We start from the raw sequence: 23,402 nt of genomic DNA, 5'->3' as shown, positions 1-23,402 counted from the left end.
ATTAATTCTACTAATAACTGGCAAGTATTGCAACCTTCTTGCTAAACTGTTAACTGTTGCAGTGGGGAAGGAAGGGGCAGATGGAACTTTCCTGTAGTTGATTGAGGACAAGGCACATCTTTGGCACAGAGCACATACAGTTGCAAATCATATTAAGGTGCAAGCCATCTTAATTCCTAAAGTCAACCTGGATGGAGTTGGCCTGGCTTGGATTTTTGTTGCCGGGGGAAACAGGTGAAAATTGGAATCGTGGGGGGTAACCCCAGAATGACTGCATAGGCTGACGGGTGCAGAGGTGGGCTGCGAGGACGGTCCATCTCGGTGCAGCAGCGATGTGTGGAAGTCTTGTTAAAACATAAAACAGCACTGCAGCCCGCACCCTCCTCACAACTCCCCCAAACACATTCCTCATTTTGCATCAATGCTAACCCCTGCCACACATCATGCACCATGCTCCCGCCCACTCAACATGGCCCCTCACATCAACCTATACTCCTCTACACTTCCCCAAGACTTTTCATACCTTCCATGTCAACATATGGCCTTCGACCTTCCCTATAGTCCTTTATAACCCAAATGCAAACTTAGTGCCAACTGATGCCAACCCATGTCATTCACCTCCTGCATCCCCCACACACCTCCCTTGGGAGGGGTTTGGTGTGTCACTTTTAAGTCAAATACTGTACACGTCTCAAAAGTCTCTCTTTTGGATTCAAACCAGCATATAAACAGCAATAAACAGGCTCAATTCTGATCATATGCCGTGTTGATATACCAGAGGCTTGAGAATTCTGGACCTCATCAAAATAAATGTAAGAAAATAAAAACGGGGAGTGATGTAAAACAGAGTGTTGATTCACTTTCACCCATTTTATTTCTCTGGCAAAGCCTGGCAACGAAATCCTTATTTCCGGGACCAGCTCCAGGCCGACGTCCTGTGGCGGGAGCCATAAAGCCAGAGGGACTCCCACCGCAGAGCTTAAAGGCCAAACTTGCCAAATTGCATGGTGTTGGGCTCATTAATTGTGCAACTGGGATTTTACCGGCAAATCATGCAACAGGGCAAGCAGGAAATCACGTGCACCACTGTTATATCGGGGCACCACATTTAAAAAAGGGGCCCAGGCAGTTAATCATTTATTATTCCAGGAGTTTGGACCTAGTCATGGCTGCCAGGAAACAACAGCACTGGTCCCAAGTTTCAGTAAAGCCTCATTGGACAAACTACTGCAAGTCGTGGAGGACAGGAAGGACTTCCTACTTCCAAGGATGCCCACCTATCTCACCACACCTGCATGGGAGGAGGCCACTAAGGTGATCAATGCTAATTCCATTCAGAAGACCAACCTACAGTGCAGGAAAATAATGAATTACATAATCCGCTCCACCAGGGTAAGTGAACCCTCTATTCTCCATACTCACCACCTGAATGGGAGCTGGGACATGGGCCTCAATGGCACCCATTTGCCCATGCATAGAATTCCTTCTCAAAGTGCTGGCGTTACATTACTGAAACTACACAATCCCTCATAAAAACAAACATTTCATTCAAGTGCTTAATATTTTATAAAAACAAGCATTGGAATTCATAGCCCCACTTCAAAAAGTATAATGATTTGTAGCTGTCAATCAAACTACATAATGGCAGACACCCTGTGATCCAGGGATGATATGTCAACAGAGTGAAATAACAAACTTTTCTTCAAACACCTTACAAGTTTTAACAAAGCATTAAGCTAATTGCCTCCAGTTTCTGCATGAGGTTAGCCACAGACCATTTTTACTTGTAGGAATTATGACTGAATGAAAATGTGCACGTGGCTACGTTACAGCTAATACACCACTGCTGTTTTCAATGGTGACGAACATGACGGCAATCTTAAGGAACCAATTTCCCATGTCCTGCAAATTCTTCAATTACAAATCCACAATTATTGTGTCTATAATCCCTTTATGGTGTCGCCCCCCCCTCCCTCCCCAAATTCATACCCTCTCAAACCAATGCCCCTCCCCCAGTTCTGCATTCCTCTGACTTGAACTCTTCAACTTACCATTGGCCCCTATACTGACAGCCACCAAGGTTTCATACTCTGGGATACTCTCCTTAAATTCCTCTTGCTTCTGCATCTCCTCATTCTTCATAAATTCCACTGCTCTGACCAATCTTTGGTGTATTCCACTCAATACATCCTGCTTTGACACAATTCCCATTTACATGATTATGTCTTTGTGAAGTGCCACGGGTGTTTTTCTATGTTAAATGTGCTGTACAATTGCTGTCATAATGTCTATAGGTGTGACCAATCTGACAGTTGCCGGTCATATTCACGGCAGGTTTCTGCTCAAGCTTTATTTTGTTTCAAACTTACCCCACTGTATGAAGCCATTGCGAAGTGAACACATGAAAATATGAAATGAAATGAAAATCGCTTATTGTCACAAGTAAGCTTCAAATGAAGTTACTGTGAAAAGCCCCTAGTTGCCACATTCCGGCGCCTCTTCGGGGAGGCTGGTACGGGAATTGAACCGTGCTGCCGGCCTGCCTTGGTCTGCTTTAAAAGCCAGCTATTTAGCCCAGTGTGCTAAACCAGCCCCAGTGCAATCATGCAAACAGAGCAACTCTAACCAAGCATCTGATTTTCACCTTACACTGAGCACTACAGATCCTGCTTACCCCTGGAGATGCAGGTAAGAATTTCAATCCGTTCTCCCATCGATACTTCTTTTTTTTTTTTATAAATGTTTTTATTAAGGTATTTGAAAATTTTAATAAAATTAACGTAGACAATGACATCAACATGGTATAAATAAACATTCTCTCCCCCCTCCCCCCCATCTCAATCTTCACACACCCCAACCATAAAACAACAATCCGTCCCTCCCCCCCCCCCCGCCTTGGAATACTGCATCTGCTGACATTTTAATTTTCCCCGAGAAAGTCGACAAACGGCTGCCACTTCCGGGTTAACCCGACCATTGACCCTCTTAAGGCGAACTTTATTTTCTCGAGACTGAGAAACACAGCCATGTCACTAATCCAGGTCTCTACACTTGGGGGAAGGGGGGGGGGGGCGGTTTGAGCCCCTCCACATTAACAAGATCCGTCTCCGGGCTACCAGGGAGGCAAAGGCCAAGATGTCAGCCTCTTTCGCCCCCTGAACTCCCAGTTCTTCTGATACTCCAAAGATCGCCACCTCCGGACTCAACACCACCAGTGTTTTTAGAACTGTGGACATTGCCTTAGCAAAACCCTGCCAAAACCCTCTTAAGCTTCGGGCATGCCCAAAACATGTGGACATGATTTGCTGAGCTTCCCATGCACCTCGCACACCTATCTTCTACCCTGAAAACCCTGCTCATCCTAGCCGCTGTCATGTGTGCCCGGTGGAATACCTTAAATTGTATCAGGCTGAACCTGGCACATGAGGTGGTATTAACCCTGCTTAGGGCATCCGCCCATAGACCCGCCTCTATCTCTACTCCTAGCTCGTCCTCCCACTTGCCTTTAAGCTCCTCCACTGGAGTTTCCTCCGCCTCCGAAAGCTCCTGGTAAATATCTGAAACCTTCCCCTCTCCCACCCAGGTACTGGAGACCACTCTATCCTGTATCCCCCGTGGCGGCAGCAGCGGAAAGGCCAGCTCTAGCTTTCTCAGGAAGTGTGGCACCTGCAAATACCTGAATCCGTTCCCTGCTGGCAATTCTAATTTATCCCCCAAGGCTTTTCCCCAGGTTCAATTTATACCCCGAAAAATTGCCAAATTCTCCCAGGATTCGCATTACTACCTCCATCCCCTCCAACGGGTCTAAAATATACAAGAACAGGTCATCTGCATAAAGCAAGACCCGGTGCTCCATCCCCCCCCCCCCCCCCCCACCCCCCCCAGAAACCAACCCTTTCCAGTTCCTAGAGGCTCTTAATGGCATGGCAAATGGCTCTATGGCTAGAGCAAACAGTAACGGAGAGAGGGGGCACCCTTGCCTCGTCCCTCGGTGTAGTTTAAAGTACCCGACCTCAGCCGGTTCGTACGCACATTTCGCTACTGGTGCCTGATAGTGCAACCGCACCCAGTCAATAAAGCCCTCACCAAATCCAAACCTTCCCAGCGCCTCCCACAGGTAATTCCACTCCACCCAATCAAAAGCCTTCTCCGCATCCATCGCTACCACCATCTCCACCTCCTCTCCTTCTGAGGGCATCATAACATTTAAAAGCCTTCGAACATTGTCCTCGAGTGGGCTTGAGTTGCCTGCCCTTTACAAATCCTGTCTGGTCTTCCCCTATCAACCCCGGGACACAGTCCTCTATCCTTGTGGCCAGTATCTTAGCCAGCAGTTTGGCGTCCACATTCAGTAGAGAAATCGGCCTCTATGACTCGCATTGCTCCTGATCCTTCTCCCGTTTCAGGGTCAATGAAATTGAGGCCTGCGACATTGTTGGGGGGAGGACTCACTTCTCTCTTGCTTCATTAAATGTTCTCACCACAGTGGGCTCAATATCTCTGAAAACTTCTTATAGAATTCCACTGGGTAGCCGTCAGGCTCCAGGGCCTTGCCCGACTGCATGCCCTCCAGCCCCCTGATTATTTCCTCAATTTCAATTGGGGCTCCCAGCCCTTCCACCAGATCCTCATCCACCCTCGGGAGTCTCAACTGATCCAAAATCTGCCTCATCCCCTCCACCCCAGCCGGAGGTTCCGACTCTCATAATTTACTGTAGAAGTCCTTAAACACCTAGTTCACCCCGGCTGGGTCCAGGACAGTATTCTCATCTCTAATCTTTACTTTACCTATCTCCCTGGCCGCCTCTCTTTTCCTGAGCTGGTGCGCCAACATTCTGCTTGCCTTTTCCCCGTACTCATAAATCGCCCCCCTTGCCTTCCTCAACTGTTCCACCGCTTTCCCTGTGATCAACAGCCCAATCTCCGCCTGTAACCTCCGCCATTCCCCCAGTAGCCCCGCGTCCGGGGCCTCCAAGTATCTCCTCCACTAATCTATCCCTCTCAGCCCGTTCCGTTTTTTCTCTGTGGGCCCATATCGAAATTAATTTCCCTTTGACCACTGCCTTCAGAGCTTCCCAAACCGTCGCTGCGGAGACCTCCCCCGTATCATTTGTTTCCAGGTAGTTCTGGATGGACTTGTTAACCCACCCACAGATTGCTTTGTCCACTAGCAACCTCACATCCAGTCTCCACAGTAGGCGTTGTCCTCTCTCCACACTAACTCGTAGATCCACCCAATGCGGGGCATGATCCGACACTACGATTGCCGAGTACTCAGTATCCACCACCTCCAGTATTAGCGCCCTGCTCAGAACAAAAAAGTCGATGCGAGAGTATATCTTGTGGACGCGAGAAGAAGGAAAACTCCTTCGGCCCTTGGCCATGAAAACCTCCATGGGTCTACTCCCCCCATCTGTTCCATAAACCTTCAATTCCTTTGCCGCAGCCGGCCTTCTACCTGTCCTGGATTTTGACCGGTCCAATTCCGGATCAATGACTGTGTTAAAGTCTCCTCCCATGATCCGGTTCTTTGACTCGAAGCCTGGGATCTTACCTAAAACCCGCCTCATAAATTCCACATCGTCCCAATTCGGAGCATACATATTCACGAGTACCACCCACACCCCCTCCAGCTTCCCACTCACCATTATGTACCTTCCCCCCCGCCCCTTGTCTGACACGATACTCACTGCCTCGAATGCCACTCGTTTGTCGATCAAGATCGCTACCCCCCTGGTCTTTTGAGTCCAGCCCTGAGTGGAATACTTGGCAGGCCCACCCCTTTCTCAATCTCGTCTGGTCTGTAACCTTTAGATGTGTCTCTTGTAGCATTGCCACGTCCGCCTTCAGCCCCCTCAAATGCACAAACATGCGAGCCCTCTTGACCGGCCCATTCAGCCCTCTGACTTTCCATGTAATCAGCCCTCTCCCCCCCCCCCCACTCCCCTGCCGATTAGCGATCACCCTTTTTAGGCCAGCCTCTAGCTCGCGCCCTCCGCCCCCCCTCGGACAATCGCCGTTCCCGACCTCCCATTTGTCCCCTAGTAACAGTTCCTCCCCCCCCCCTTCCCGAATCCGGTTTAACACCTGCTCACCCCCACTGTGCTTCCGAGAGTCAGCTGACTCATGCTGACTTGATAGCGCCCGCCCCTGGCACCAAGCAGTCTGTCTCCCCATTGTTCTCTCCCCTCTCCCCCCACCTGGACAAACATTTTAAAAGCATCACATTCCCCAGTAAACAAACATCAGAAAAAAGTGAAGAAACAGCCACTTTAGAAAAATAATCTCCCAAAAAGCAGTACGAACCCCAAAGCCCATCACCCCTCTAACCATCTCCCTGCAAGACAAAGTTACCTTTAGCCATCCAAACAGCCCCTTATTATTTTCATAGAATTTACAGTGAAGAAGGAGGCCATTTGGCCCATCGAGTCCGCACCAGCTCTTGGAAAGAGCACCCTACCCAAGATCAACACCTCTACCCTATAACCCAGTAACCCCACCCAACACTAAGGAAACCGGAGCACCCGGAGGAAACCCACGCACACACAGGGAGGATATGCAGACTCCGCACAGACAGTGACCCAAGCCAGAATCGAACCTGGGATCCTGGAGCTGTGAAGCAATTGTGCTACCACAATGCTACCGTGCTGCCCACATAGCACAACAAATCACCGCCACAGTACTTCTCCAAGGCTTCAGTGTCTTTTAATTCGCCTCCAGCCTCTTTTCTTTAATAAAAGTCCATACTTCATCTGGTGTTTCAAAGTAGAAGCCCCGTTTCCTTATGTGTGACCCACAGACGGGCTGGGTACAGCATCCCAAACTTCACCCCCTTCTTAAAGAGGGCTGTTTTTGCCCAATTAAACCCAGCTCGCCTTTTGGCCAGATCCGCGCCCAGGTCCTGATAAATGTGCAGCTCACAGTTATCCCATTTGCTGCTCCGTTCCTTCTTGGCCCACCGCAGAACGTGTTCCTTGTCCAGGAATCGGTGAAAGCGTATCACCACGGCCCTCGGCAGCTCGTTCGCTTGGGGTTTTTTCGCAAGGGCTCGGTGATCTCTATCCACTTCCAGGGGCCGAGGGAACGCCTCAGCCCCCATCAACTTCTCCAGCATGTCCGTCACATAAGTCCTCACATCCGATCCCTCACTGCCTTCAGGGAGGCTGACAATTCTAAGATTCTGCCTCCTGGACCTGTTCTCAAAGTCTTCCATCTTCTCCTGCAGTCTTTTCTGGCAGTTGTTCATCATCTCCACCTTGGTCTCCAGCACGGTTATGTACTCCTCGTGCTCAGACACTTTTTTTCTCCACCTCCTGGATCGCTCTCCCGTGGGTCTCTTGATTCTGCACAACTTGATCAATCGAAGCTTAATCGGGTCCAGCGTGTCCTTCTTCAGCTTGGCGAAGCAACCTTCAAAAAACGTCACCAGCTGCTCCATCGACCACTGATCCGTCTCCCCGGCCCTTGCTCTTCGCCATGCTTTCCCGCGTCACCAGCTCAGCTCGTGTCTTCCTTATTGGACTGTCTTCTCACACGGCCACTTCTGATCCAATTCTCCATACACCGGAGGGGGATTTCTCCCGACTGTCTCACTCTTCACCGAGTTATCCCATAAAATCCGGAACAAAACAGGGGAAAAAGGTCCAAACGTCCGTCACAGGCGGGAGCTATCAAATGTGCGACCTACTCCTCCATGGCCGCCACCGGAAGTCTCCCATCTATACTTCTAATCAGACAAGAATAGGTCTTCTACATGGGCTGGAGGTAGACAGCAATAACATTATTGAATAGGTGGTGTGTGAAAATACCCAAAACACTGGTAAACTCTCGTGTGCAAATAGACTTACAAATCAGCTCAATAGACCAAATATTGTGATCAAAGCACAAGAGACCATTCAATCCCTCAAGCCCATGGCCCAAGTCAATTAGATCATGGTTGACCCATACTTCAACTCATTTTCCCACCTTTACTCCATTTGTTTTGATGCTCCAACACAAATCTGGCCCTCTCCATCTCAAATGCGTCAACTGACTCCTTGAGGAGCTAATACATATTTCCACTACCCTTTGTGAAAAACTTTATTCCTGGCATCAGTACATAATTCTTCACAATTTAGGTTTCATCTGACCACTGAGAATTGACATAAATTTGTTAAATAAATTTAAAAATTAGTGGGACCCAAGTATGCAAAACTCAATGGCATTGACTCTACTATTAAAAATTATTTATCACCAGGTGGACAAAAAGTCTACTTCATCAGAACTGCCATCACAGAGGATTGCTCCTAAACATTCAATAAACGTACACTCATCTCCACACTCACAAGTTTCCAGAATATTCTGATGATGGCCTCCAGGAGACACAAACTTCATTCTACCAACAAAGAAGAAAAACACATTTAGTGATTAAACTTTATATTTTGTAGCTTCTAAACTTACAAAGTCACGCACTCACTTCAAGCGAATGTTATGGCAGCAAATGATTCAGCATTACCATTGGCAGCGTTTAAGGGGCCCATATTAATGTCATCAATGTTTGATTCATTGCATAATACTTTTGAGAGAAGTTTTTGGACTGAGTTTTGGGGCATCATTTTGTGGTGGTTAAATACAGTTAATCAATATTTAGATGTTTTTAATGTTGTGGACTAGAGGGAAAAAAACAAGGTAATTATGACAATATTTTAGCACAGCCAGTTTAGTTTTGCAATTGAAGTGTGATGCAGACAAAGTCTGCGGGCAGGAACCTACTTCACAAAGCAGAATAAGGCACCCTGAAGGATGCAATTTATATGTCATTTTTAGTAGCGATCCCAAGCAGACACTGCTTCATAACGCTAAATATTGCAGTCCGAAAGAATTGTAAAAACACTAGTCCTGGATGGGAGCGAAAAATCTCAGAAACAAACATTTTATAGACATTCTGTAACCAATATGACAAGTGATTCCAAAGCGATTCAGTAAAATGCTAACAGAGGCGAGGAAAGATTAAGTTCCAGATTCTGCTGAATAGCTAAATAGGGATAAATGCCTGCATTGATGCTGTTCTCTTCATCATTATTCTAACTGTTCATAGCTCCGGGAATTATGTTCAAAATTGCTGCTGTAAGGTGGGCACGAGACCCAGGGTAAGAGGCAGAACACAGCGACAACGTGCATTTGTACAGCAATTTTAACATAATAAAACATTCCGAGGTCCTCCGTAGGAGTATGAGCCAACAAAATTTGACACTAAACCATGTAAGGAAATATTGGGGAAAATGACCAGAGGTTTGACCAAAGAGATAGATTTTTAATTAGTGTCTTTAAGGAGGAAAGAGAAACAGCGAGGCAGAGACGCTCGACGAAGCAACTGCTGGAAGTCTAGAGCTTTGAGGAATTGAACAAACGAATGTGATATAAAATAGTTAGTTCAAATATTAGTTACAGTAATGTGGATAAGATCAGTCTAATAGTAGTGAGTTCACAGACAAAGGATTTCAGAAAGCATGGCAAGGAAAGGGGGAGGGGTGTCTGGTGGAGGATGGGAAAAGGATGCTGGGTAACAAGAGACCCAGGGTTAAGGAATGCGAAGTGAGCCAATCAGGATGTATGGCCAGGTCAGGAGGGGTATAGGATGACCTATGGGAATCTTGTATGTGAAACTTGATGCCATTTGAATGTATTTGCAGAGAACTCTTAGTCTCCGACTCACTCGGTTCCTAGGGTTTCAGAAGACAGTGTGTTCTGAGGCTCATTATGAAGTGAGTCAGACTTGCAAGTTGGTTAAAATAAATAATACTATACCTACAAATCCATCTCCAATTTTATTGAGGCCAGACTGACGGGTAAAGAAATTAATATTGTCATTTGGTGCTGAAACCCGGGATTTCTCCAGACGGTCATCAGCCAGCTGCGAAATCAGAATTAGACTGATGTTGGACAAGAAAAGTGGAAACGGGCCCACAATGTGTGTTGCTGGAAAATGACGCATTGGTTTTGCCCTCTTCTCATGGTCTGATTGGTCTGGTCACTCGCTGTTGGTATGGAAAGATCGTCTCGACGAAATCAAAGGTCAGTCTGGGGATTAGAAAATTAAACTGATGGGATATCATGTGTTTTGGAATTGATGTGACATCGGATGATGGTTTAATTCCATGTGTGTGTGTTTTGATGAACTGATGGGACATCGGAAAGATGGTTCAGTTCTACAAGTGTTTTTGATTAACTGATGGGACATCGGGAGGATGGCACATCGGAAGGATGGTTCAGTTCCACGAGTGTTTTTAAAACTATAGTTGCTTAACCTAAAATTGTATCCTTGGACTGTAGTGGCGAGAAACGCAGTCTTGAGGACTAGTTAGAGATTATGGGGAATTGCTTGGATAAATTTCAAAACAAAGAACATCCATAGAACTGGATGCTGCATGTTAGTTAAAGCAGAAGTCTCTCAAAGGGTTAACAGCAGGCAAAGTTAAAGACTACAGACAGTGCTTCTCACACGGGCCTTGAGATAACAGCAGCAGCCTGTGGTGTAATCGGATACTTTTCTTTCGAGTCAGTGAAACTCCAGCAAAGTTACGTTTTGAATTAAAGGAAACCAGTGGATTTCTCCACCTCTTTGATAAAAGTTAATTATTTTAGCAAGCAATTGATTGAAATTGCCAGAATCTTAAGTTTGAATTACTTGAAATAATGTTTATTTAATTTTATTTGGAATTAATAGAAACTTAAAGAAACTCACTGACACCATTTTAAAAGGTGTAAATCTGTAGATGACAGTTGACGTTGCTCCGGTATAAATCACCGCAGCTAACTGCTCCCTCATTGATAGCAGCCAACATTTTTGTGAATGTAAGAAAAACTTGTTAAAAGAAAAATTGTTAAGATAAAGAATTAATTAAGTTGTAAAAGTTATACAAGTTTGTGTTAAGCAAATCGTAAATTCAGTTCTGAGTCGGGATCAGAACTAAGCTTGCAGTTTGCAGTAATTCAATTTGAATTTTCAAACATTTTAAGTTTTAAAAGAACACTGTTAAAACCTTTTAAATAACTTTGCCAAGTAGCAAAAATTGACATTGGTTATAAATAGGCAAATAAATTTAAAAAAGAGAGCCAAAGTATGAAAGCTAAAGAGTTAATTAGATTATGGAGACAGTATTGTCAAGAGGAGAGGGATAAGATCACTTTATTAAGTTGGCAAGAAAATGCCTTTAAAATGGGGATTCCAATTAGTGAAGGGGGGAAAACCAGAAAACTCTGGAGATCTTGAAAAAGAAGTGTGCATTCAAAAAACGGGCAAGTAAAGAGAAGGTGGACTCGAGTTTTTAAAAAAAAAGGCTACGTAGTTCAATGGCTGGCCTTGCATTGAGAGAGAGAGGATGAATCTAGAGAATTGGACCGACTGCACCGGTAGCATTGTCTGCACTAATTCCAGAACCACCAGGGTATCATAATTTATATATCCAGTCACTGCTCCCCAGATTCAAATCATGCCAGCCTCTCCAGTCCCTTCGGTTAATAGTTTGAGTCCTATTTCTGCACCTTCACCGTCTGTTAGAGAAGGGGAGCTCTGTTCCACAAGCCCAGTTAGCTGTAGGACCCGATCTCGGACAATTGCCCCCCCTCTCCCTCCCTCGTTGCCCCCCCCTCTCCCTCCCTCGTTGCCCCCCCTCTCCCTCCCTCGTTGCCCCCCCTCTCCCTCCCTCGTTGCCCCCCCTCTCCCTCCCTCGTTGCCCCCCCTCTCCCTCCCTCGTTGCCCCCCCTCTCCCTCCCTCGTTGCCCCCCTCTCCCTCCCTCGTTGCCCCCCCTCTCCCTCCCTCGTTGCCCCCCCTCTCCCTCCCTCGTTGCCCCCCCTCTCCCTCCCTCGTTGCCCCCCCTCTCCCTCCCTCGTTGCCCCCCCTCTCCCTCCCTCGTTGCCCCCCCTCTCCCTCCCTCGTTGCCCCCCCTCTCCCTCCCTCGTTGCCCCCCCTCTCCCTCCCTCGTTGCCCCCCCTCTCCCTCCCTCGTTATCCCCCCTCTCCCTCCCTCGTTGCCCCCCCTCTCCCTCCCTCGTTGCCCCCCCTCTCCCTCCCTCGTTGCCCCCCTCTCCCTCCCTCGTTGCCCCCCCTCTCCCTCCCTCGTTGCCCCCCCCTCTCCCTCCCTCGTTGCCCCCCCTCTCCCTCCCTCGTTGCCCCCCCTCTCCCTCCCTCGTTGCCCCCCTCCCTCCCTCCTTCCCTCCCTCGTTGCCCCTCTCCCCCTCCCTCAACGCCCCTCTCACTCCCTCCCTCCTTCATTGGCCCCTCTCTCCCACCCTCCCTCCTTCATTGGCCCCTCCCTCCCTCCTTCATTGGCCCCTCCCTCCCTCCTTCATTGGCCCCTCCCTCCCTCCCTCATTGGCCCCTCTCTCCCTCCCGCATTGACCCCTCTCTCCCTCCCGCATTGACCCCTCTCTCCCTCCCTCCCTCCTGCATTGGTCCCTCCCTCCCGCATTGGCCCCTCCCTCCCTCGCGCATTGGCCCCTCTCCCTCCCTCTCTCTCCCGCGTTGGCCCCTCTCTCCCTCCCTCTCTCCCGCGTTGGCCCCTCTCTCCCTCCCTCCCTCCCGCGTTGGCCCCTCTCTCCCTCCCTCCCTCCCTCGTTGGCCCCTCTCCCTCCCTCCCTCGTTGGCCCCTCTCTCCCTCCCTCCCTCCCTCGTTGGCCCCTCTCTCCCTCCCTCGTTGGCCCCTCCCTCCCTCCCTCCCTCCCTCGTTGGCCCCTCTCTCTCTCCCTCCCTGGCCCCCCCCCCCTCCCTCCCTCGTTGGCCCCTCTCTCGCTCTCTCCCTCCCTCCCTCCCTCCCGCATTGGCCCCGCTCTCCCTCCCTCCCGCATTGGCCCCGCTCTCCCTCCCTCCCGCATTGGCCCCGCTCTCCCTCCCTCCCGCATTGGCCCCGCTCTCCCTCCCTCCCGCATTGGCCCCGCTCTCCCTCCCTCCCGCATTGGCCCCGCTCTCCCTCCCTCCCGCATTGGCCCCGCTCTCCCTCCCTCCCGCATTGGCCCCGCTCTCCCTCCCTCCCGCATTGGCCCCGCTCTCCCTCCCTCCCGCATTGGCCCCGCTCTCCCTCCCTCCCGCATTGGCCCCGCTCTCCCTCCCTCCCTCCCTCTTTGGCCCCTCTCTCCCTCCCTCCCTCCCTCTTTGGCCCCTCTCTCCCTCCCTCCCTCCCTCTTTGGCCCCTCTCTCCCTCCCTCCCTCCCTCTTTGGCCCCTCTCTCCCTCCCTCCCTCCCTCTTTGGCCCCTCTCTCCCTCCCTCCCTCCCTCTTTGGCCCCTCTCTCCCTCCCTCCCTCCCTCTTTGGCCCCTCTCTCCCTCCCTCCCTCCCTCTTTGGCCCCTCTCTCCCTCCCTCCCTCCCTCTTTGGCCCCTCTCTCCCTCCCTCCCTCCCTCTTTGGCCCCTCTCTCCCTCCCTCCCTCTTTGGCCCCTCTCTCCCTCCCTCCCTCTTTGGCCCCTCTCTCCCTCCCTCCCTCTTTGGCCCCTCTCTCCCTCCCTCCCTCTTTGGCCCCTCTCTCCCTCCCTCCCTCTTTGGCCCCTCTCTCCCTCCCTCCCTCTTTGGCCCCTCTCTCCCTCCCTCCCTCTTTGGCCCCTCTCTCCCTCCCTCCCTCTTTGGCCCCTCTCTCCCTCCCTCCCTCTTTGGCCCCTCTCTCCCTCCCTCCCTCTTTGGCCCCTCTCTCCCTCCCTCCCTCTTTGGCCCCTCTCTCCCTCCCTCCCTCTTTGGCCCCTCTCTCCCTCCCTCCCTCTTTGGCCCCTCTCTCCCTCCCTCCCTCTTTGGCCCCTCTCTCCCTCCCTCCCTCTTTGGCCCCTCTCTCCCTCCCTCCCTCTTTGGCCCCTCTCTCCCTCCCTCCCTCCCTCTTTGGCCCCTCTCTCCCTCCCTCCCTCCCTCTTTGGCCCCTCTCTCCCTCCCTCCCTCCCTCTTTGGCCCCTCTCTCCCTCCCTCCCTCCCTCTTTGGCCCCTCTCTCCCTCCCTCCCTCCCTCTTTGGCCCCTCTCTCCCTCCCTCCCTCCCTCTTTGGCCCCTCTCTCCCTCCCTCCCTCCCTCTTTGGCCCCTCTCTCCCTCCCTCCCTCCCTCTTTGGCCCCTCTCTCCCTCCCTCCCTCCCTCTTTGGCCCCTCTCTCCCTCCCTCCCTCCCTCCCTCTTTGGCCCCTCTCTCCCTCCCTCCCTCCCTCCCTCTTTGGCCCCTCTCTCCCTCCCTCCCTCCCTCCCTCTTTGGCCCCTCTCTCCCTCCCTCCCTCCCTCCCTCTTTGGCCCCTCTCTCCCTCCCTCCCTCCCTCCCTCTTTGGCCCCTCTCTCCCTCCCTCCCTCCCTCCCTCTTTGGCCCCTCTCTCCCTCCCTCCCTCCCTCCCTCTTTGGCCCCTCTCTCCCTCCCTCCCTCCCTCCCTCTTTGGCCCCTCTCTCCCTCCCTCCCTCCCTCTTTGGCCCCTCTCTCCCTCCCTCCCTCCCTCTTTGGCCCCTCTCTCCCTCCCTCCCTCCCTCTTTGGCCCCTCTCTCCCTCCCTCCCTCCCTCTTTGGCCCCTCTCTCCCTCCCTCCCTCCCTCTTTGGCCCCTCTCTCCCTCCCTCCCTCCCTCTTTGGCCCCTCTCTCCCTCCCTCCCTCCCTCTTTGGCCCCTCTCTCCCTCCCTCCCTCCCTCTTTGGCCCCTCTCTCCCTCCCTCCCTCCCTCTTTGGCCCCTCTCTCCCTCCCTCCCTCCCTCTTTGGCCCCTCTCTCCCTCCCTCCCTCCCTCTTTGGCCCCTCTCTCCCTCCCTCCCTCCCTCTTTGGCCCCTCTCTCCCTCCCTCCCTCCCTCTTTGGCCCCTCTCTCCCTCCCTCCCTCCCTCTTTGGCCCCTCTCTCCCTCCCTCCCTCCCTCTTTGGCCCCTCTCTCCCTCCCTCCCTCCCTCTTTGGCCCCTCTCTCCCTCCCTCCCTCCCTCTTTGGCCCCTCTCTCCCTCCCTCCCTCCCTCTTTGGCCCCTCTCTCCCTCCCTCCCTCCCTCTTTGGCCCCTCTCTCCCTCCCTCCCTCCCTCTTTGGCCCCTCTCTCCCTCCCTCCCTCCCTCTTTGGCCCCTCTCTCCCTCCCTCCCTCCCTCTTTGGCCCCTCTCTCCCTCCCTCCCTCCCTCTTTGGCCCCTCTCTCCCTCCCTCCCTCCCTCCCTCTTTGGCCCCTCTCTCCCTCCCTCCCTCCCTCTTTGGCCCCTCTCTCCCTCCCTCCCTCCCTCTTTGGCCCCTCTCTCCCTCCCTCCCTCCCTCTTTGGCCCCTCTCTCCCTCCCTCCCTCCCTCTTTGGCCCCTCTCTCCCTCCCTCCCTCCCTCTTTGGCCCCTCTCTCCCTCCCTCCCTCCCTCTTTGGCCCCTCTCTCCCTCCCTCCCTCCCTCTTTGGCCCCTCTCTCCCTCCCTCCCTCCCTCTTTGGCCCCTCTCTCCCTCCCTCCCTCCCTCTTTGGCCCCTCTCTCCCTCCCTCCCTCCCTCTTTGGCCCCTCTCTCCCTCCCTCCCTCCCTCTTTGGCCCCTCTCTCCCTCCCTCCCTCCCTCTTTGGCCCCTCTCTCCCTCCCTCCCTCCCTCTTTGGCCCCTCTCTCCCTCCCTCCCTCCCTCTTTGGCCCCTCTCTCCCTCCCTCCCTCCCTCTTTGGCCCCTCTCTCCCTCCCTCCCTCCCTCTTTGGCCCCTCTCTCCCTCCCTCCCTCCCTCTTTGGCCCCTCTCTCCCTCCCTCCCTCCCTCTTTGGCCCCTCTCTCCCTCCCTCCCTCCCTCTTTGGCCCCTCTCTCCCTCCCTCCCTCCCTCTTTGGCCCCTCTCTCCCTCCCTCCCTCCCTCTTTGGCCCCTCTCTCCCTCCCTCCCTCCCTCTTTGGCCCCTCTCTCCCTCCCTCCCTCCCTCTTTGGCCCCTCTCTCCCTCCCTCCCTCCCTCTTTGGCCCCTCTCTCCCTCCCTCCCTCCCTCTTTGGCCCCTCTCTCCCTCCCTCCCTCCCTCTTTGGCCCCTCTCTCCCTCCCTCCCTCCCTCTTTGGCCCCTCTCTCCCTCCCTCCCTCCCTCTTTGGCCCCTCTCTCCCTCCCTCCCTCCCTCTTTGGCCCCTCTCTCCCTCCCTCCCTCCCTCTTTGGCCCCTCTCTCCCTCCCTCCCTCCCTCTTTGGCCCCCTCTCTCCCTCCCTCCCTCCCTCTTTGGCCCCTCTCTCCCTCCCTCCCTCCCTCTTTGGCCCCTCTCTCCCTCCCTCCCTCCTCTTTGGCCCCTCTCTCCCTCCCTCCCTCCCTCTTTGGCCCCTCTCTCCCTCCCTCCCCTCCTCTTTGGCCCCCTCTCTCCCTCCCTCCCTCCCTCTTTGGCCCCTCTCTCCCTCCCTCCCTCCCTCTTTGGCCCCTCTCTCCCTCCCTCCCTCCCTCTTTGGCCCCTCTCTCCCTCCCTCCCTCCCTCTTTGGCCCCTCTCTCCCTCCCTCCCTCCCTCTTTGGCCCTCTCTCCCTCCCTCCCTCCCTCTTTGGCCCCTCTCTCCTCCCTCCCTCCCTCTTTGGCCCCTCTCTCCCTCCCTCCCTCCCTCTTTGGCCCCTCTCTCCTCCCTCCCTCCCTCTTTGGCCCCTCTCTCCCTCCCTCCCTCCCTCTTTGGCCCCTCTCCTCCCTCCCTCCCTCCCTCTTTGGCCCCTCTCTCCCTCCCTCCCTCCCTCTTTGGCCCCTCTCTCCCTCCCTCCCTCCCTCTTTGGCCCCTCTCTCCCTCCCTCCCTCCCTCTTGGCCCCTCTCTCCTCCCTCCCTCCCTCTTTGGCCCCTCTCCTCCCTCCCTCCCTCTTTGGCCCCTCTCTCCTCCCTCCCTCTCTTTGGCCCCTCTCTCCCTCCCTCCCTCCCTCTTTGGCCCCTCTCTCCCTCCCTCCCTCCTCTTTGGCCCCTCTCTCCCTCCCTCCCTCCCTCTTTGGCCCCTCTCTCCCTCCCTCCCTCCCTCTTTGGCCCCTCTCTCCTCCCTCCCTCCCTCTTTGGCCCCTCTCTCCCTCCCTCCCTCCCTCTTTGGCCCCTCTCTCCTCCCTCCCTCCCCTCTTTGGCCCCTCTCTCCCTCCCTCCCTCCCTCTTTGGCCCCTCTCTCCCTCCTCCCTCCCTCTTTGGCCCCTCTCTCCCTCCCTCCCTCCTCTTTGGCCCCTCTCTCCCTCCCTCCCTCCCTCTTTGGCCCCTCTCTCCCTCCCTCCCTCCCTCTTTGGCCCCTCTCTCCCCTCCCTCCCTCTTTGGCCCCTCTCTCCCTCCCTCCCTCCCTCTTGGCCCCTCTCTCCCTCCGCCCCTCTCTCCCTCCCTCCCTCCCTCTTTGGCCCCTCTCTCCCTCCCTCCCTCCCTCTTTGGCCCCTCTCTCCCTCCCTCCCTCCCTCTTTGGCCCCTCTCTCCCTCCCTCCCTCCCTCTTTGGCCCCTCTCTCCCTCCCTCCCTCCCTCTTTGGCCCCTCTCTCCCTCCCTCCCTCCCTCTTTGGCCCCTCTCTCCCTCCCTCCCTCCCTCTTTGGCCCCTCTCTCCCTCCCTCCCTCCCTCTTTGGCCCCCTCTCTCCCTCCCTCCCCTCTTTGGCCCCTCTCTCCCTCCCTCCCTCTTTGGCCCCTCTCTCCCTCCCTCCCTCTTTGGCCCCTCTCTCCCCTCCCTCCCTCTTTGGCCCCTCTCTCCCTCCCTCCCTCTTTGGCCCCTCTCTCCCTCCCTCCCTCTTTGGCCCCTCTCTCCCTCCCTCCCTCTTTGGCCCCTCTCTCCCTCCCTCCCTCTTTGGCCCCTCTCTCCCTCCCTCCCTCTTTGGCCCCTCTCTCCCTCCCTCCCCCTTTGGCCCCTCTCTCCCTCCCTCCCTCTTTGGCCCCTCTCTCCCTCCCTCCCTCTTTGGCCCCTCTCTCCCTCCCTCCCTCCCTCTTTGGCCCCTCTCTCCCTCCCTCCCTCCCTCTTTGGCCCCTCCCTCCCTCCCTCTTTGGCCCCTCCCTCCCTCCCTCTTTGGCCCCTCCCTCCCTCCCTCTTTGGCCCCTCTGTCCCTCCCTCCCTCCCTCTTTGGCCCCTCTGTCCCTCCCTCCCTCCCTCTTTGGCCCCTCTCTCCCTCCCTCCCTCTTTGGCCCCTCTCTCCCTCCCTCCCTCTTTGGCCCCTCTCTCCCTCCCTCCCTCCCTCTTTGGCCCCTCTCTCCCTCCCTCCCTCCCTCTTTGGCCCCTCCCTCCCTCCCTCTTTGGCCCCTCCCTCCCTCCCTCTTTGGCCCCTCCCTCCCTCCCTCTTTGGCCCCTCTGTCCCTCCCTCCCTCCCTCTTTGGCCCCTCTGTCCCTCCCTCCCTCCCTCTTTGGCCCCTCTGTCCCTCCCTCCCTCCCTCTTTGGCCCCTCTGTCCCTCCCTCCCTCCCTCTTTGGCCCCTCTGTCCCTCCCTCCCTCCCTCTTTGGCCCCTCTGTCCCTCCCTCCCTCTTTGGCCCCTCTGTCCCTCCCTCCCTCTTTGGCCCCTCTGTCCCTCCCTCCCTCTTTGGCCCCTCTGTCCCTCCCTCCCTCTTTGGCCCCTCTGTCCCTCCCTCCCTCTTTGGCCCCTCTGTCCCTCCCTCCCTCTTTGGCCCCTCTGTCCCTCCCTCCCTCTTTGGCCCCTCTCTCCCTCCCTCCCTCCCTCTTTGGCCCCTCTCTCCCTCCCTCCCTCCCTCTTTGGCCCCTCCCTCCCTCCCTCTTTGGCCCCCTCCCTCCCTCCCTCTTTGGCCCCTCCCTCCCTCCCTCTTTGGCCCCTCTGTCCCTCCCTCCCTCCCTCTTGGCCCCTCTGTCCCTCCCTCCCTCCCTCTTTGGCCCCTCTCTCCCTCCCTCCCTCTTTGGCCCCTCTCTCCCTCCCTCCCTCTTTGGCCCCTCTCTCCCTCCCTCCCTCCCTCTTTGGCCCCTCTCTCCCTCCCTCCCTCCCTCTTTGGCCCCTCCCTCCCTCCCTCTTTGGCCCCTCCCTCCCTCCCTCTTTGGCCCCTCCCTCCCTCCCTCTTTGGCCCCTCTGTCCCTCCCTCCCTCCCTCTTTGGCCCCTCTGTCCCTCCCTCCCTCCCTCTTTGGCCCCTCTGTCCCTCCCTCCCTCCCTCTTTGGCCCCTCTGTCCCTCCTCCCTCCCTCTTTGGCCCCTCTGTCCCTCCCTCCTCCCTCTTTGGCCCCTCTGTCCCTCCCTCCCTCTTTGGCCCCTCTGTCCCTCCCTCCCTCTTTGGCCCCTCTGTCCCTCCCTCCCTCTTTGGCCCCTCTGTCCCTCCCTCCCTCTTTGGCCCCTCTGTCCCTCCCTCCCTCTTTGGCCCCTCTGTCCCTCCCTCCCTCTTTGGCCCCTCTGTCCCTCCCTCCCTCTTTGGCCCCTCTGTCCCTCCCTCCCTCTTTGGCCCCTCTGTCCCTCCCTCCCTCTTTGGCCCCTCTGTCCCTCCCTCCCTCTTTGGCCCCTCTGTCCCTCCCTCCCTCTTTGGCCCCTCTGTCCCTCCCTCCCTCTTTGGCCCCTCTGTCCCTCCCTCCCTCTTTGGCCCCTCTGTCCCTCCCTCCCTCTTTGGCCCCTCTGTCCCTCCCTCCCTCTTTGGCCCCTCTGTCCCTCCCTCCCTCTTTGGCCCCTCTGTCCCTCCCTCCCTCTTTGGCCCCTCTGTCCCTCCCTCCCTCTTTGGCCCCTCTGTCCCTCCCTCCCTCTTTGGCCCCTCTGTCCCTCCCTCCCTCTTTGGCCCCTCTGTCCCTCCCTCCCTCTTTGGCCCCTCTGTCCCTCCCTCCCTCTTTGGCCCCTCTGTCCCTCCCTCCCTCTTTGGCCCCTCTGTCCCTCCCTCCCTCTTTGGCCCCTCTGTCCCTCCCTCCCTCTTTGGCCCCTCTGTCCCTCCCTCCCTCTTTGGCCCCTCTGTCCCTCCCTCCCTCTTTGGCCCCTCTGTCCCTCCCTCCCTCTTTGGCCCCTCTGTCCCTCCCTCCCTCTTTGGCCCCTCTGTCCCTCCCTCCCTCTTTGGCCCCTCTGTCCCTCCCTCCCTCTTTGGCCCCTCTGTCCCTCCCTCCCTCTTTGGCCCCTCTGTCCCCTCCCTCCCTCTTTGGCCCCTCTGTCCCTCCCTCCCTCTTTGGCCCCTCTGTCCCTCCCTCCCTCTTTGGCCCCTCTGTCCCTCCCTCCCTCTTTGGCCCCTCTGTCCCTCCCTCCCTCTTTGGCCCCTCTGTCCCTCCCTCCCTCTTTGGCCCCTCTGTCCCTCCCTCCCTCTTTGGCCCCTCTGTCCCTCCCTCCCTCTTTGGCCCCTCTGTCCCTCCCTCCCTCTTTGGCCCCTCTGTCCCTCCCTCCCTCTTTGGCCCCTCTGTCCCTCCCTCCCTCTTTGGCCCCTCTGTCCCTCCCTCCCTCTTTGGCCCCTCTGTCCCTCCCTCCCTCTTTGGCCCTCTGTCCCTCCCTCCCTCTTTGGCCCCTCTGTCCCTCCCTCCCTCTTTGGCCCCTCTGTCCCTCCCTCCCTCTTTGGCCCCTCTGTCCCTCCCTCCCTCTTTGGCCCCTCTGTCCCTCCCTCCCTCTTTGGCCCCTCTGTCCCTCCCTCCCTCTTTGGCCCCTCTGTCCCTCCCTCCCTCTTTGGCCCCTCTGTCCCCTCCCCTCCCTCCCTCTTGGCCCCTCTGTCCCTCCCTCCCTCTTTGGCCCCTCTGTCCCTCCCTCCCTCTTTGGCCCCTCTGTCCCTCCCTCCCTCTTTGGCCCCTCTGTCCCTCCCTCCCTCTTTGGCCCCTCTGTCCCTCCCTCCCTCTTTGGCCCCTCTGTCCCTCCCTCCCTCTTTGGCCCCTCTGTCCCTCCCTCCCTCTTTGGCCCCTCTGTCCCTCCCTCCCTCTTTGGCCCCTCTGTCCCTCCCTCCCTCTTTGGCCCCTCTGTCCCTCCCTCCCTCTTTGGCCCCTCTGTCCCTCCCTCCCTCTTTGGCCCCTCTGTCCCTCCCTCCCTCTTTGGCCCCTCTGTCCCTCCCTCCCTCTTTGGCCCCTCTGTCCCTCCCTCCCTCTTTGGCCCCTCTGTCCCTCCCTCCCTCTTTGGCCCCTCTGTCCCTCCCTCCCTCTTTGGCCCCTCTGTCCCTCCCTCCCTCTTTGGCCCCTCTGTCCCTCCCTCCCTCTTTGGCCCCTCTGTCCCTCCCTCCCTCTTTGGCCCCTCTGTCCCTCCCTCCCTCTTTGGCCCCTCTGTCCCTCCCTCCCTCTTTGGCCCTCTCTCTCCCTCCCTCCCTCTTTGGCCCCTCTCTCCCTCCCTCCCTCTTTGGCCCCTCTCTCCCTCCCTCCCTCTTTGGCCCCTCTCTCCCTCCCTCCCTCTTTGGCCCCTCTCTCCCTCCCTCCCTCTTTGGCCCCTCTCTCCCTCCCTCCCTCTTTGGCCCCTCTCTCCCTCCCTCCCTCTTTGGCCCCTCTCTCCCTCCCTTCTCTCCCTCCCTCATTCTTTGGCCCCTTCTCTCCCTCCCTCCCTCCCTCTTTGGCCCCTCCCTCCCTCTTTGGCCCCTCCCTCCCTCCCTACCATGCCCCTCCCTCCCTACTTGGCCCCTCCCTCCCTACTTGGCCCCTCCCTCCCTCCCTCTTTGGCCCCTCCCTCCCTCCCTCTCTGGCCCCTCCCTCCCTCCCTCTCTGGCCCCTCCCTCCCTCCCTCCCTCCTTGGCCCCTCCCTCCCTCCTCCCTCTTTGGCCCCTCCCTCCCTCCCTCCCTCTTTGGCCCCCTCCCCTCCCTCTTTGGCCCCTCCCCTCCCTCCCTCCCTCTTTGGCCCCTCCCTCCCTCCCTCCCTCCCTCTTTGGCCCCTCCCTCCCTCCCTCCCTCCCTCTTTGGCCCCTCCCTCCCTCCCTCCCTCCCTCTTTGGCCCCCTCCCTCCCTCTTTGGCCCCTCCCTCCCTCTTTGGCCCCTCCCTCCCTCTTTGGCCCCTCCCTCCCTCTTGGCCCCTCCCTCCCTCTTTGGCCCCCTCCCTCCCCTCTTTGGCCCCTCCCTCCCTCTTTGGCCCCCTCCCTCCCTCTTTGGCCCCTCCCTCCCTCTTTGGCCCCTCCCTCCCTCTTTGGCCCCTCCCTCCCTCTTTGGCCCCTCCCCTCCCTCTTTGGCCCCTCCCTCTTTGGCCCCTCCCTCCTTTGGCCCCTCCCTCTTTGGCCCCTCCCTCCCTCCCTCTTTGGCCCCTCCCTCCCTCCCTCTTTGGCCCCTCCCTCCCTCCCTCTTTGGCCCTCCCTCCCTCCCTCTTTGGCCCCTCCCTCCCTCCCTCTTTGGCCCCTCCTCCCCTCCCTCTTTGGCCCCTCCCTCCCTCCCTCTTTGGCCCCTCCCTCCCTCCCTCTTTGGCCCCTCCCTCCCTCCCTCTTTGGCCCCTCCCTCCCTCCCTCTTTGGCCCCTCCCTCCCTCCCTCTTTGGCCCCTCCCTCCCTCTTTGGCCCCTCCCTCCCTCTTTGGCCCCCTCCCTCCCTCCCTCTTTGGCCCCCTCCCTCCCTCTTTGGCCCCTCCCTCCCTCTTTGGCCCCTCCCTCCCTCTTTGGCCCCTCCCTCCCTCTTTGGCCCCTCCCTCCCTCTTTGGCCCCTCCCTCCCTCTTTGGCCCCTCCCTCCCTCTTTGGCCCCTCCCTCCCTCTTTGGCCCCCTCCCTCCCTCTTTGGCCCCTCCCTCCCCTCTTTGGCCCCTCCCTCCCTCTTTGGCCCCTCCCCTCCCTCTTTGGCCCCCTCCCTCCCTCTTTGGCCCTCCCTCCCTCCCTCCCTCTTTGGCCCCTCCCTCCCTCCCTCCCTCTTTGGCCCCTCCCTCCCTCCCTCCCTCTTTGGCCCCTCCCTCCTCCCTCCCTCTTTGGCCCCTCCCTCCCTCCCTCCCTCTTTGGCCCCTCCCTCCCTCCCTCCCTCTTTGGCCCCTCCCTCCCTCCCTCCCTCTTTGGCCCCTCCCTCCCTCCCTCCCTCTTTGGCCCCTCCCTCCCTCCCTCCCTCTTTGGCCCCTCCCTCCCTCCCTCTTTGGCCCTCCTCCCTCCCTCTTTGGCCCCTCCCTCCTCCCTCTTTGGCCCCTCCCTCCCTCCCTCCCTCCTCTTTGGCCCCTCCCTCCCTCCCTCCCTCCCTCTTTGGCCCCTCTCTCCCTCCCTCCCTCCCTCTTTGGCCCCTCCCTCCCTCCCTCTTTGGCCCCTCCCTCCCTCCCTCTTTGGCCCCTCCCTCCTCCCTCTTTGGCCCCTCTCCTCCCTCCCTCTTTGGCCCCTCCCTCCCTCCCTCTTTGGCCCCTCCCTCCCTCTGCCCTCCCTCCCTCTTTGGCCCCTCTCTCCTCCCTCCCTCTTTGGCCCCTCCTCCCTCCCTCCCTCTTTGGCCCCTCCTCCCTCCCTCCCTCTTTGGCCCCCTCCCTCCCTCCCTCTTTGGCCCCTCTCTCCCTCCCTCTTTGGCCCCTCTCTCCTCCCTCTTTGGCCCCTCTCTCCCTCCCTCTTTGGCCCCTCTCTCCCTCCCTCTTGGCCCCTCTCTCCCTCCCTCTTTGGCCCCTCTCTCCCTCCCTCTTTGGCCCCTCTCTCCTCCCTCTTTGGCCCCTCTCTCCCTCCCTCCCTCTTTGGCCCCTCTCTCCCTCCCTCCCTCTTTGGCCCCTCTCTCCTCCCTCCCTCTCTTTGGCTCCTCCT

The 23,402-nt window shown here is 57.2% G+C and overlaps 1 protein-coding gene across 1 annotated transcript in view; it reads right to left on the bottom strand.

Annotated features, from left to right (window-relative positions):
- The window catches only part of stard5 (StAR related lipid transfer domain containing 5), a 59,491-nt gene that overhangs the window by 20,640 nt on the left and 15,449 nt on the right, over positions 1-23,402 (bottom strand). Inside the window, exon 2 of the mRNA XM_072468753.1 lies at positions 8,325-8,374. Within this exon, the coding sequence (XP_072324854.1) occupies positions 8,325-8,374 (50 nt within the window). The remainder of the gene's footprint in view (positions 1-8,324; positions 8,375-23,402) is intronic.

The sequence above is a fragment of the Scyliorhinus torazame genome, chromosome 12, assembly GCF_047496885.1.
Source record: "Scyliorhinus torazame isolate Kashiwa2021f chromosome 12, sScyTor2.1, whole genome shotgun sequence".
Taxonomy (NCBI): domain Eukaryota; kingdom Metazoa; phylum Chordata; class Chondrichthyes; order Carcharhiniformes; family Scyliorhinidae; genus Scyliorhinus; species Scyliorhinus torazame.
Note: the sequence above shows the minus strand (reverse complement) of the source record. Positions and strands in the feature narration are given on the sequence as shown.